Below are 15,870 nucleotides of genomic sequence, written 5' to 3'. Positions count from 1 at the left end.
AGAGATTTATTCACAAATATTATGAATATTCGGTAAGCTTTCTTTTCTACCTACAGAATTAATTAATTTATTTTTAGTGGTCCCTAAGTTAATTATCATCTATACTAATATAATCAAAGGTTGGAGAACATAGATTACACCAAGTACTTTGCATAGTTTATATACTATTATACATTTTAGAGTACATTTATTGATTTAACATATTTTTGCTGCATTTAAATTAGCTTTCTCAATTTTACATTGAAATAAATAGTATGTTACTGTGCATGCTCTAATTATAATTATTTGGGAAATGGTGCAATAAATGTTGGTTGGGTGAGTGAAATAACCTACTATGTCAAAAAACATCAATACATAATTATAGATTGGTAAAACTGTGCTGTTCTTTAAAAAAAAAAAAAAAAACAGTCTTGGCCATCAGCGAATCTGTTGCTAGTAACTGCCACTGCCTCTTTTCCATCTCTTCTATGAAATTTTTCCTTCCTGTTACCACCTTCTTAAACTGCCACAGGTTTAAACTCCTTTTTTGAAGAGAGAATCAGGTATGAGCTAACTCCTTTTTTTTTTCACCTTTCACTGTTCTTTTCCAGCTACATCCACCTTGTGTTCACCTCTCCTCTCTTGTGCTTCTGGCTCCCTACCTCGGTAATTCCTGAACAACCTCCTATTATCATCTTGGCTCTCCTACCTCACCACACCACAACTCCCCTGTCTGACTTGGAAGGCTCTTCATAGTCTTCGCAAGTCTCCTCCATCTTTGCAACAGTTTTCCAGTTCAAACTCTCCTCTCCCATCGATGACAACGAGGACAATGACAATGTCAGAAAATATTTACTGAACATTAAACTATTTATCAGAGACCCAAGACATCAACATATAATTGAGAGACTGGAGTATAAGTCATACCAGTCTCTGTGGGTTACCTCGTTTAGCCCCCACAATAAGAAGGAAGGTGCTTTTTTTCCATTTTATATATGAGGAAATTAAGGCACAGAGAGATGAAATATCTTGTCAGAGATTATATAGCTGGTCAGTTGTGAGTCTGGGACTTGAACTTAGGACCTGTCCTCTTCCTCATTTTGATGTACTTTCCTGTGGGCCATTAACACACCCTACATGAGGCCCGCTGCCTTAAGCGCTGCTGTGCACTATTGCCCATGTTATTCCCACTTGAATAGTGTCGCCTCTGCTTAGTCAAATATTACCCATCCTTCAGCATCTAATTCGATTGATAAATCGAGAGACTATACTTAGCCTTCTCCGTGAAACCTTAGGTCATTTTACCAGACTTCATCGATTTCCCATTTTAATAGTTTTAAATAATCTCTATTATACATCAGTACCTTGTTTTCTGGTTCAGCTTTATTTCGTCTAAAGGGTAGCAGAATATGTCACCCCAAAATACGCCACTTTGGCATAAGGATTATTTTGGGCTGAAAGCAACTGAGAAGAAGCAGATACAAGAAAAGCTCTCTGCCTTCCCCCTATTTGCCTAAAAGCAGGACATAAATTTGTAATGGTGGCCTTCTTCCCCTTTTTACCAAGAGAACAGAAGTTAACCACCAGAGACAACTCTAGATAGATCCTTATCAGTCCAGAAATGGCACGAGAGGAGCATACGTCACAAACTTTACTGACTAACCTTTATGTTCTATTAGTTCTCCCATACATTTACCTTCCCACAATTTGCTGCCCTAGAAACTCAAAGTCCTTTTCTTTTGTCTTATCTAAAAATTTCCGAAAACGTATCATTCTTTTGTTAAGATGCTACATAAGCTCAAGTTCTAAGCACCCCTTTGAGTCACTCTCCAGGGAGTGCTCCCATGTGCATGTGTGATGCATTAATAAATCTGTTTGTTTTTCTCTTGTTGATCTGTCTTTTGTCAGTCTAACTGACAGGGCTCCAGCCAAAGAACCTACGACTGCTAGTGGCAAAACAGTTTTTCCTCCCCTGCACATCTCTCTGACAAAATTGTGAACTTCTTAAGAATGAGGACTATGTCTTGAATTTTTTCCAGATTCTTCAATGAGCACAAAATGACTCTTTCAGCAGCAGCAGCAGCAGCAGCAAGTATATTCTAGGCACTGTTATGTACTGTACTTAATTATCTCATTTCATCTTCACTAAAACGATAGGAGGTAAATGTCACTATCCTACATTACAGATGAGATAACTGAGGCATGAAGAGACAGAGGAACAAAACAAGGTCATAAAGCTACTACGTGGCAGAGCCAGGAGTGATCTCCACTTTTTACCACACAGACTTTAATAACTTTTTAGTCATGCCACTTAATGTTTACAAAATGACTATTTCTTTAACATATAATTCATGTCTTTTTTCTCCTTTGCAATTTAAATAAATATTATTTCTTATCATGGCCTTCGCCTTCTGATAGCCAATTCTCTCAAAATGGAGGCTTGAAACATGATATTTTTTATGGATTTAACTTGAAAGATATAATTCTCTGGTTGCTTTGTTTCCACGATATCTTTACTTAATTCTGAGCTCAGCTGATCACTTCTAGATTATAGAAATAATCTTTTGTGTTTGCTTTATCTTATCATTCTTCTGAATAATTAAATTCTAAAATAGTTTTCCTTGATGAGTGTATATAATATTGCAAGCCAGATAAATATATCTTACTCTTGTTACCTATTAGCTATATGGGATCATGGGAAATTTACAAAAAGGGAGAGGTTTGCAATTTTGCTAAGTTGATATGAAAAAGAAACTTTACAGAAAGAGTATATGTGTTTTTAAAGTTGTTTGTAATTTCCAAGTGACTCTCTTCATCCAAGAGACTCTTTACTTGACTATCTTTACCATAGTTAAGACCCTCTGGTTCCAATGGCCCCTATCTCTAGTCACATGTGCATGAAGTACCTCTACACTCTATATAATACGGATCTCACAATGGCAGTCAAATGTGCTGCATCACCTCTCTTCCACTGGAAAGGAAGTGTACAAGGTTCTTTCAGTGGAAAGTGGATAATACTGCTCTAAATGGACACATTTAAAGTTCTCCGAATAAGGTTCTGACTGTACCTCGTTCTCATGTGCATTCCATGGTGGGATTCCACCATGCTTCCTCCCAGGCTCTCAGAAGGTCTGCGATTTACTTCCGCCTAGTTAACAACAGCATCTGTTACAAGACACTGTCTGAAAAACTCACTGACACTGATTTCATCTTGACACCCAACTATCCAACTCTGTTCTTACTCTTTCTTTCCTGCATCTTTCTATCTTCTTAAGACTACATGATTCCAATGGAAGGCTGTCTTTTGAAACATATTTATAAGTACTAACACATATATACTCTTAAGTGTAAAATAATATTACAATAAATAATAAGAAGTATTTGCAACATATGGGCTGTAAATCAAGAACCTAATGGTGAAGTTTACCATTTGATTGATCTATAACTAGAGATATGATAACAATACATAAAAGATAAATCTTATTTTAAAGTGTGTTTTGCATGTTCAGATCACTTGGCTAAGCATTTGCATGAAACCTTATTTGGATCTTTATGCTACAGCTTCAGTGATATTTGAAGAGGTAATTAATCACATCTTGGTAAATGAAGATAATACTATAGACACAATAAAAATAGATTCTTTCTTTTCTTTTCTTTCTGTTATAGGTATCTTTTTAGGGAAATAGCGAAAGGTTGCTATTTACTTGGGGGAACAGGGGTGTGATGCAGTGTGGGAACAAGATGATGTTCTTGGCACAAAACTGAATCGACTGTCTTGACTGCTTGCTCTGTTCACCATTCATCTCAGAGATTCTCCAAATGTGGTCTGGGGACTCATGGGGGCCTCTGAGATCATTTCAGAGCTGCAAGGTCAAAACTACCTTCATAGGAATACTGATACTTTTTTGCCTTTTTCTCTCTCATTCTTCTATGAGTGTATAGTGTTTTCCAGAAGCTACATGACAAATGATATTGTGTTAGATTGAATGTAGAAGCAGGTATGAGAATCAAGCTGTCTTTTATTAAGCCGGACTTCAAAGAGATTTACAGCACTCATTTTTTCTCTTCTTACTAACTTTTTGGGAGGGAGATTTTGGAAGATAAAGCTACTTTTCATAAAAAGGTGTTATTTAAAATGAAATATGTTTACTATTGTTATTTTAATAGAATTAATAAATAATTTTAAAATTATTTATCTTGAATAATTGTATTTATTATATTTCTGTTTTAATTCTAACATGATAAATGTCAATATAACCCAAATAAGCAAAAGGTATTTGAGGTCCTCAATAGTTTTTAAGAGTGTAAGTGGGTTCTGAGATCAGAACCTCTGATTTACATTTTACCCTGGTGATCTCATTCAAACTCATATGTTATAGGTTGAATTGTATAATTAATTAAGATGAGGTCATACTGGAGTAGGTTGGACCCCTAATCTGATATGACTGGTGTCCTAATAAAAAGAACACCAAGTGAAGAGACAGACATGCACACAAGGAGAAGGCCACATGATGATTGAAGTTCTGCTGCCAGAAGCCAAGGAACTACCAGAAGCCAGGAGAGAGGCCTGCAACAGATCCTTTCCTAGCATCTTCACAAAGAGCATGACCCTGCCTACAACTTGATTTCAGACTTCTGTCCTCTAGAATGCAAGACAATAAATTTCAGTTGTTCTAAGCCTGCCAGTTTGTGGTCCTTTGTTACAGCAGCCCTAGCAAACTAATACAACCTAACTTTAATCATCAAAACCCAATGATTTCCACGTCTGTCTACCTAGTCCAAACCTCCTTTCTGAGTTTCATACACACACATACAATGGCTTCTTAGAAACTTCCCATCTTTATGATGTGCGTGGAAATGAAACATGTTCAAAATGAAACTAATCATTGTAACCCTCCTGATGAAATCGGCGCTATTCCTGATTTTTTTTTTTTCTTAATGAAGGGTACCACCTTCTTTAATGACTCCTTCCTTGGTTTCCACATCTAATCAATCATCATAGTCAGTCAACTCTACCTCTTAACACCCCTCTGGTGATAGTTAATTTTTGTGTCATCTTAGCTGGCCACGGTACCCAGATATTTGTTCAAACATTACTCTGGATGTTTCTGTGAGAGTGTTTTTGGATGAGATTAACATTTAAATCAGTGGATTTTGAGTAAAGGAGATTGCCCTCCATAATGTGGGCGGGCCTCATCCAATCAGATGAAGGCCTGAATAGCTCAAAAGACTGACCTCCCTCGAGCAAGAGGGAATTCTGCCAGCATACTGCCTTTGGACTTCAACTGCAACACTGGCTCTTTCCTGGGTCTCCAGCCTGCCATCCTATCCTGCAGATTTTGGCCTTGCCAGCTTTCATAATCACATGAGCCAATTCCGTAAAATAAATCTGTCTTTATATATCCACAGCCTACAGAACTCTGATACACCTCTTTCTGGTGACTTCTCTAACCTTACTACCACTGCATCAGTTCAGGCCACCATTATCTCTTGTCAGGACTATGATAATAACCTCATAATCTCTGCTGTCTCAGGCCCTTCCCTTTCCAGTCCATTCTCTATGCTTTTGTCAAAATGGTCTTTCTAAGAAACCTATCTGAGCACATCACTTTCCCATTTATAAACTTCATAGGTTTCTCACAGCTTTCAGGTAAGACCCTTAGCATAGCCAAGAGATTGCACAACCTGTCCCCTACCTCTTCCAGCCTCTTCTTTCGCCAATCCTCCAGGCACATAAGGGTGCTAACTTACAGTGCTATTCCACTGACTCCATTCTCTTTTAAGTGAAAACTTCCTACAAATACCCATTGCCATGCTGTGCTCCAGTGTTTTTCCTACTCGAGTGACCTTCAGTTAGGACCAGTTCTTTTGAATCTAATTAGGAAGTTTGCTAAACTATGTTGCTGCTATTCATTTTGCCTTGGCTATTTACCTTTTTTCTTCTTTTAAAATTATGCTATATTTATTTCCTGGGTAGAAAAGAAAAACTATAGTCAATATCTGAAAATTCTTACATATTTTAAAGGTATGCAGAATAAACTTAATGATATAGAAATCATTTCCGAAGATTAGCCATTAAGAGAAAAAAATTTAAAAATAGAAACACCATATGATCCAGCTATCCCACTACTGGGTATTTACCCAAAGAACTGGAAATCAACAATTCAAAGAGATTTATGCACCCCTATGTTCATTGCAGTGTTATTCACAATAGCCAAGACGTGGAAACAATCCAAGTGCCCATCAACGGATGAATGGATAAAGAAAATATGATGCATATATATATATACACACAATGCAAGACCACTCAGCCATAAGAAAGACAAAATCGTGCCATTTGTGACAACATGGATGGATCTTGAGGGTATTATGCTAAGCAAAATAAGACAGACAGAGAAAGACAAATACTGTATGATTTCACTCATATGTGGAAGATAACACACACATGGATAAGGAGAACAGATTGGTGGTTACCAGAGGGGAAGGGGATAGGGGGAGGGCGAAAGGGATAAAGGGGCACATGTGTATGGTGACGGATAAGAACTAGACCATCGGTGGTGAGCACGATGCAGTCTATACAGAAACTGATACATAACAATGTACACCTGAAATTTACACAATGTTACAAGCCAACATGACTTCAATAAAATAACTTTTAAAAGAAGAGACAATATAGTGCAGAATAATTGATAACGATTAATAATTATAATTAAAAATCCATAGTAATAATTAATAATTAACTCGGCCCACAGACTGCCTGGGTTCACATCTTGCTTCTACCTCTTACTATCCTTGTGAACTTGGGTGAATTACTTCTCTGTGCCTCAGTTTTCTCAACGTAAAACAAGATAGCTGTGTTTCCCAATAGGGTTTTATGAGGCTTAAATATGTTCATGTATGTAACACTCCTAGAAGGCTTCCTGGTACACGGTAAGTGCTGTACGTTAGTTGTTGCTGTCATTATTTGACAATGGCATTTATAAGTACAAAGATTCTAGAGCCAGACTATGTGGATTCTAATCTCGGTGCTCACACTTCCTATTTGTGTGACCTTAGGCACGATCCTTAATTTCTCTGAGCCTCACTTTCCTCATCATACAATGAGATAATAATAGAACCTCCTCATAGAGATGTTATGAGGATTAATTAACTTAAAACATGTGAAAGTCTTAGAATGCTGCCTGTTACATGGTCAACGTTATACAGGACTTGCAATTTTGCCTATCATGATATTTAGAAATAGGTGGTCCATATTAACCATACTATCTGGTGTTTTGTTCAGATTTTATTTTGTTTTTAAATTCTCTAACCCTCAGTGACAAAGGCTATGCTTTTTCATTCTTAAATTTTCAGAGTGTAGCTACTTGATGCCGATCACTCTCTTCTTTAAAAAGAAAACAAAACCAAAAATCCCACCTTTAATATACAGTCATTCTTGCAAACCAAGAAAACAACATACACCATGTGGACATCCCAGCATTCCGTGCTTAGGCACACAGCTGAATAAGATGCCCCTGTGTATTTTTTTCAACTTATAATAGTGCTGTCAATATTCATTACGACTTGAGATGCTCAAGCCCCCAAGGAAGAATGTTAATTGTTATTTCACTGTCAACAGACATGTGTCAACAAGATGAAATTAGAGCCCTAAAGCTCATCTCCCCATACCAGTTTTTCTCGTTTCTTCTCACCCTCTTCTTCCCTTACCACTGCCTCATCCAGAACATAATATAATTTGGTAACATAAATGAAGAAAGAAAGACAGTTTCAACAACACATCACCCTGCATCAGTTATTGAAAATCCTGAGTGCTCAGTGCAGGGTGACAAGATACATTGACAATATCACAAGAGAAATTTGACACATGGAACTAACGATAGTATGAATTTTCTACCAAAAGCACAATTATTCATTTTATAATCCGAAATTAATTAAGTGCAATTATTTTGCACTTTATACATCTTTTAAGAAATTGGAAGTACTTCCTACCTTTGTTGATATCAATGAGTTGCTTCTTTTTCTTCTGGCGTTCCAACTTTTCTTGTTCAGCTTTTTCTTTCGCAAGCTTTGCCCTCCTAGTCTTCTCTTCCATTTCTTTTCTTTTGTGGTTTTCTTTCACTGCTTCCTGGACACACAAACAAAGTTAAACAAAAATCATTCCATTACTTATATATTGGAGAAGTTGTGCAATTTTAAAACCATATATATATATATATATATATATATATAAATAAAATGGGAAGGTATTACAGCAGCTTCAAAAGTACATGCAAATACTTTTGAGAGAAACAATTAATCTGAAGACATCGCTTCTTGAAAAAAAAAAATAGAAATAACTCAGGGTTCAATTGCCATGACCTGTGGTGCCAGAAAATTAGGGACACCAATGTTTACCGATTTAACAGGAAGCATATATTCTCCATTGCTGAAATATGAAACAGTTTTGATACCCAAGAAAAGGTTTAATGTGCAATATGGCTTAGCAAGTATTTTAGCACTTTCCTGTACATTTTTCTCTTATCTGCAAAATGAGAATTTAAAGAAAAAATCACCTCACAGGATTTTTGTGAGGAAAAATGAGATATAAAGTGCTTAGAACAGAGCCTGATATATTATAATCAAGAAACTTTGGTCCATGATGGTGATGGTGGTGGCTGTGACAGGGCAGTAATGATTAAGTCTCACGAGGCAGGCCATGAAACAATCAGCTCCATGGTCACAGGAAAGACATACTTGAAGTTTAATAGCCTTTTACACACCAAGATCTTCAGAAATGCTGAAACATATTTCAAGCTATTTTATGTTTTATTTTGGATAGATTATTTGCAGAACTCATGTGAAACTCAGCACATTCTAGTAGATGGTATAGGAGAAAGCTGGAGTAAACTGATCAGCGGGAATACTACTACTAACCTCCTTTGAGTTCAGAGAAGTCACTAATACAGACAGATATCAACTGCAAGCTCCTTCCATCAAGTTGTTCTGGGTTTTTTTCCTAATATGATCTATTAGATATACTTTATAGCATGTATCAACTATTTCACAAAAACTATTTTGTTCCAGAAACCCTAAAGAAAAGGACTCAATAACAAGAATATATCTCCAAGGCTTTGCATGGAGGTGTCTGTGTTGAATTTTTTTCTTCGTGTTAAAAGACACAAGAATTCAAAATAGCTCTGAAAACACTTTCAAAAAAATCTCCTGACTTGCAACAATTATTAGCACCTCCCCTTTCTACTGCTTCTGTCAGGCTGGTTCCTCTAGCATTAGGCTGAGAGAACAAAATGATCTGGCTCCCGCAGACAAACGCAAAATAAGGTGGAACTCAGACGCAAAATAAGGTGGAATAAGAGAATCACAATTTTAGAGCAGGGTTTCTCACCTTCAGCACTATGGTCATTTGGGGCTGGATAATTCTTTGCTGTGTGTTGGGGGGGCTGTCCTGCGCATTATAGAATGTTTAGCAGCACCCCAGACCTCCACTCACTAGATACCAGTAGTACCCCTCCCCAGTTGTGACAACCAAAAATGTCTCCAGAGATTGTGAAATGTCACCTGAAGGGCAAAATTTCCCCAGGTTGGGAACTACGAACCTAGGGAGTTTCCTAGAGATAATTTATTCACAAAAAATTACAAAGTGTCTGCTCTGCTGAACCCAGCTTCTTTTCACAGAAGTGGAAACTGAGTTCTGAATGAGTTTAAATACTTGCCTTAGGCCTCATATTTATGTAATTGCAAAGTTGGGACTAGAACTCATGTCAAACAATTTAGTGTTTGTTTTATTCTTGAAGGAAGAAAAGACAATGTGGATATGACACCCAAAACACAAGCAATCAAAGAAAAAACAGATAAGACTTCAGCAAAATTAAAAACTTTTGTCCATCAAAGGACACTGTCAAGAAAGGGAAGAGAGAACTCAAAGAATGAGAGAAAATATTTGCTAATCATATATCTGATAAGAGTATATAAAGAGCTCTTCCAACTCAACAATAAAAAGATAAATAACCCAATTAAAAATGGGGAAAGGATTTGAATAGATATTTCCGAAAAGAAGATATACATATGGCCAAGAAGTACATGAAAAGATGCTCAAAATCATTAATCACTAGAGAACTGCAAATCAAGACTATAATGAGGTACCACTTCACACCTACTAGGATGGCTGTAATGAAAAGATAAGTGAGAATGTGGAGAAATTGGAACTCTTATTCATTGATGGTGTGAATGTAAAATGATGAGTTATTTTGGAAAAACAGTCTGACAATGCCTCAAAATGCTAGAGTTATATTTATATTATAGGTATCAGTTATATATATAGAATATATCAGAGCTATATTTATATCTTGCCCTATATTAGAGTAATAGTTACCAGAGGACCCAGCAATTCCTCCTTAGTTGTATACCCAAGAGAAAAGAAAACGCATGTTCATATAAAAACTTGTACAAGAATGTTCATCGTGGCATTATTCCCAATAGTCAAAAAGTGGAAATAACTCAAATGTTCATCAACTGATGAATGGATAAACAAAATGCAATATATATCCATATAATGGAATGTTATTCAACCATAAAAAGAATGAAGTACTGATACATGCTACAAAATGGATGAAACCTAAAACACACTATACTAAGTGAAAGAAGGCACATACAAAAGTCCACATATAGTATGATCTCATTAATATGTAAAGTCCAGAACAGGCAAATCCATAGAGACAGATAGCAAATTAATGGTTGCCAGAAAATGGGGGAGGGCAAATGGGGAATAACCACTAATGAGCATGGGGTTTCATTTGGGGGGTGATAAAAATGTTCAGGAATTAATGTGGTGATGGTTGTACAACTTTGTGAATATAGTAGAAGTCACTCAACTGTAAACTTTAAAATAGTAAGTTTCATGACATGTAAATTCTATCTCAATAAAAATTTAAAAAACAGATGTTTGAGAAAGGCAGGATTGAAATAAAATTGTAATTCAGAAAAAAAGATAAGGTAAAAAGGTAATATATACATTTAGGTTCTGATACTAACAAGTTGTACAATCTTTGGTAAGTAACATGAGAGGAGGCAAGTAATAGAGGAGTGATGGGAGGTCAATGCTGTGTATATTTTATTACTGGTCAATTCTCTGATCTGATAAACAGTCAGCAACATCTGGGTGGACTCTTCTATTATCAGTCTAATGGGTTGTTTAGCTGCTGAGTGCTGTCATTTATTATTAAGATGAAAAACTGGTATTTCTTCCTTGTTCAGATAATAACAGCTACTCTTTAATGGAAATCTATTATGTACCAAGTGTTTTAAGCAAATAATTTCTAATCTTTATAGAAAACTTGTAAAGTAGCTATTATTTGTTCTTATTTTACAGATGACAAAACTTAGGTTCAGGTAGGTTAAGTGAGATGCCCAAGACTACCAGAGTCTTGGGCAGACTTAAGTACCAGAACCATGTATGTTCATTTATATTACTGTGATGCCTTCCAAATAGAGTTGCATTCAGTTAAATTTGAATTTCAGACAAACCATGAATAAATTTTTTTAGTACAAGTATATCCCATACAATATGTGGGATATACTTACACTAAAAAAATCACGTAATGTTTGAGACACATTGATCCTAACAAATTATTCATGGATTATTTGCAATTCAAATTTAACTGAGCATCCAGTATTTTTTATTGAAGTATAATTGATATACAATATTATATTAGTTTCAGGTGTACAACATAGTGATTCAATATTTTTATACATTATGAAATGAGCAGCCCAATATGTCTGGTTATCATTGTATTTTTTTTGTGCAGGGTGGAAGATTCACCGTGAGCTAACATCCATTGCCAATTCTCCTGTTTTTTTTTTGCTGCAGGAAGATTAGCCCTGAGCTAATATCTGTGCCAATCCTCCTCTACTTTGTATGTGGGATGCCTCCACAGCATGGGTGATGAGTGGAGCAGGTCTGCACCCAGGATCCGAACCCGTGAACCCCAGGCCCCAGAAGCAGAGTGGGTGGAACTTTAACCACTGGGCCACAGGGCTGGTCCCTCACTGAAGTATTTTTATTTGACAGATCTGGCAATCTTATGCTCAAGATTCTGGTGATTTTTTATAAGCATCCTTTCAGAGACTAAGATCGTCTAATGAAAACAGTAGAACGATTACAAAAACACAAGAAAAGCTCAAATCTAAACCATAATTTGAGAACAGAAATGTTGATATAGATCACTGATAGGCATTATGTAGTTTATGGACTTGAATCCTGCTATTTCTGTAGCACTCTTCACATATTTCTTTCCTTTTTATTTCTTGAAAATACAGTATAACTAAAAGAGAAATGTTTATATAAAAATGTAAACTGATACAATTTAGAGTAGAAGAAAAAAACCCAAATAGTTAATATCAAAGAATCACTAATGGAGAAATTTGTCATACGTGAATAGGTGAAACTTCTATACGAAAGGGAGGCGTGCAATGGGCACTACTAAAACACCGTGAACATAAATCTAGTAAACGATGAAAGAGATCAAGCAATAGGTCCATCAGTTTACATCTGAAATGCTTCAAGAATAGATTAAACTACAAAACCATCAGACAATTTGAAATGGCACGTGCAATCCTAAAGAGCCCAAAACAGAAGAGGAAAATAATTTCTGTGGTTTGGCACTAATGAAAATGAACGAAAGCATCTACAAAGGCACAAATTTTCAGGTAACACAGACTCGGAGTAAGATTCTGGTCCTGATGTCACCAGTTATGTCTTCATGAAGGGGCCTCACGCTGAAAAGAAGACTCTATTCCTCTTGGTGATTTTACTCTTTGGCTCTGGTTTTAGGAAATTAGGAATGGGAAACATGTACCTGTTTAAATTCTTTCCACTAAAGAAAAAAAATTTTAAAAGAGAAAGGGAAAACCTAACTATGGTTTCATATCAATAATCTTTAGTTTTATTAGGGTGAAAGATAAGAAAATTCAAAACTTCAGGGGCTGGCCCCGTGGCCGAGTGGTTAAGTTCGCGCCCTCCACTGCAGGCAGCCCAGTGTTTCCTTGGTTCGAATCCTGGGTGTGGACATGGCACTGCTCATCAAACCACGCTGAGGCAGCATCCCACATGCCACAACTAGAAGGACCCACAACGAAGAATATACAACTATGTACTGGGGGGCTTTGGGGAGAAAAATGAAAAAAAAATAAAATCTTTAAAAAAAAGAAAAAAAAAAAGAAATTTCAAAACTTCAACTCCCATAAAAATGTGAAAGCTGATGGGAAAAGAACTCTTTTGAGGGGTGGGATGTATTCTTTTCCTCTTAATTCCTAGAAAACAAACCCAAATAAGAGAATGAAAACAACAGGAGCAAATTTAAGGTCAGGTTAAAAGAAAATCCATTAAATAAGTGACTGTGATGAACAACACTTTACATTTGTCAAGCCTCACTAAACATCTTAAAACACTAACTCATGCGTACTTAAGCATCATTCTCAAGTAAGCATCCATCATTATTCCTTAGGGTTGGGAATGCCAACTGATTAGATTCTGTCAATGTACAGGACTGTGTTCTGTTAAAAGGATGCTATTTGAGAAAGTGTTTTGGTGGTAACCTCATACAAGATAAGAAATGTTTACAGAAAAAAGTCTCAGTTTTACTGGCATATCTATTTTTCAAGAGTCAGTAAAAAGTACAAAAGGAACAAAATGTAACAGAAAATGTCTCCAGGATTTACTGCAAAATATATTCACCAATCTAATTTCAAATCTCTCACTTAAATCTCTATTGCCTTGCTGAAAAATATGAATAGATTAAAAATCTTATTCCCCTTACTGTGCATAATTAACAAATGAGACCTATGGACTAAAAATATCATATGCAAAAAGAGCTCATGAAAATGCTAAGACCTCTCATTTATTCCAATTAAGCTTTAAGAAATGGATGAAATTGGTTTAGAAAATTCCAAGGGGCTCAGATGCCAGCCTCATTCATGTCAGGTCTACATGAGCATCTTCCAACCTTGTGATATTTGAAAACAAAAACCACCACCACCACCAAAAACCATTCCTTACTTGCATTGTCTTCACTGACTTACTACCCCAGTGCTGACTGTAGAAGCGCTTTGTGAGCACTGTGATCTCACAGAAAGGTAGAGCTGAGGGTGAAGAGGTGCAGTGATTACGAAAGAGAATGGACCTGGGAATCAGGTAAACCCGGTTTCAAATCTAAGCTACCATAATTTATCTTAAAAGCTGTGTGACCTTGAACAAGTTAGCAACTTCATCTCTTTGAGCTTTAGTTTCCATATCTGCAGAATGGATGTACTGCTGCTCAAATCACTTCGTTGTTAAAAAGATTAAGAGAAGTAATGTTTATATAAACACTGAAGACAATGCCTGGTACAGAAGAAATGCTCTGTACATGGTGGCACTGATTATTTAATGTAATAGAAACATCTGAAAGTTTGAACGGTAAGAATTTGGTCACAAATTAAGACACAAGAATTAAGACACAAAGGACCACGTGAGTTTCTAAAGGTTTATTCTGCACAACAACCTCTCTCATTTTTAGGATGTGACCTATGACTAGAAGTGTAGCGCTTGGCAGTCTACCCTCATAAGCATACCGAACGTGATTTTTAACTGTAGCATATTTGTGGCATTGAAGGTAATTTAAAAAATCCATAGTCGTTCATCGCTTAATGATGGGGATACATTCTGAGAAACGCGTCGTTAGGCGATTTTGTTGTGTGCACACCATAGAGTGTATTTCCACAAACCTAGATGGCATAGCCTACTACACACCTAGGCTATATGGCATAGCCCATTGCTCCTAGGCTACAAACATGTACAGCTTGTTACTCGACCGAAGAATGTAGGCAATTGTAACACAAGGGTAAGTATTTGTGTATCTAAACATATCTAAACACAGAAAAGCTTTAGTAAAAATACAGTATAAAAGATAAAAAATAGTACACTGTAGAGGGCACTTATCATGAATGGAGCTTGCAGGACTGGAAGTTGCTCTGGGTGAGTCTGCGAGTGAGTGGTGAGTGAACGTGAAGGCCTGGGACAGTACTGTCACTACTGTAAACACTGTACACTTAGGCTACACTAAATTTATAAGCAAATATTTTTCTTTCCTCAATAATAAATTAACCTTAGCTTACTGTAACTTTTTTATTTTACAACCTTTTCATTTTTTTTAACTTTTTGACTCTTTTGTAATGACACAGCTGAAAATATACATTGTACAGCTGTATAAAAATTTTTTCTTCATATCCTTATTCTATAAGCTTTTATCTATTTTTAAAACTTTTTTTTTTTTTACTTTTTAAACTTTTTTGTTAAAAACGAAGACACAAACACACGCATTAGCCTAGGCCTACAGAGGGTCAGGATCAGCAATATCGCTGTCTTCCACCTCCATGTCTTGTCCCACTGGAAGGTCTTTGGGGCAACAACCTGCATGGAGCTGTCATCTCCCATGATAACAATGCCATCTTCTCCAATACCTCCTGAAGGACCTGCCTGAGGCTCTTCTTGAGGAGATGTCACTCTTTTCAGACACGTGTTCATGACGGTTTGCTTGGTTTGTTTCTTTTTTCATCATAGATTCGCCTGTAAGCAGATAATGCGCCATGAACATTCCTCTCTCTTAATGAAAACGTTTTGGTGTTGTCCATGTTTTCAAATTTTTTAAGGAACTTGTCAAAGTCTGCAAAAGCTTCTGCTAAAGCCTTCTCTGAATTTTCTTGGGGGTTCTTCTTTTTCTTCTCCTGCAGTTTCCTTTTCTCTTGCTTCTTCTTCAGCTATGTGTTCCTGTTTCAGTTCCAACAAGTCCTCATTAGTCAATTTCTCAGGCACCACCTCTAGGAGCTCCTCTCATCTTGATCCACACCCAGGAAAAATTG

The 15,870-nt window shown here is 36.5% G+C and overlaps 1 protein-coding gene across 7 annotated transcripts in view; it reads right to left on the bottom strand.

Moving 5' to 3' along the window:
* The window catches only part of DIAPH2 (diaphanous related formin 2), an 816,328-nt gene that overhangs the window by 172,863 nt on the left and 627,595 nt on the right, over nt 1-15,870 (bottom strand). For all 7 annotated transcript variants that reach the window (XM_070605395.1, XM_070605389.1, XM_070605392.1 and 4 more), the window contains one exon: nt 7,969-8,104. In XM_070605395.1, the coding sequence (XP_070461496.1) occupies nt 7,969-8,104 (136 nt within the window). The remainder of the gene's footprint in view (nt 1-7,968; nt 8,105-15,870) is intronic.

The sequence above is a fragment of the Equus przewalskii genome, chromosome X (assembly GCF_037783145.1).
Source record: "Equus przewalskii isolate Varuska chromosome X, EquPr2, whole genome shotgun sequence".
In the NCBI taxonomy this organism is placed as follows: domain Eukaryota; kingdom Metazoa; phylum Chordata; class Mammalia; order Perissodactyla; family Equidae; genus Equus; species Equus przewalskii.
The sequence above is the reverse complement of the archived record's forward strand: the minus strand, read 5'-3'. Positions and strand labels throughout refer to the sequence as shown.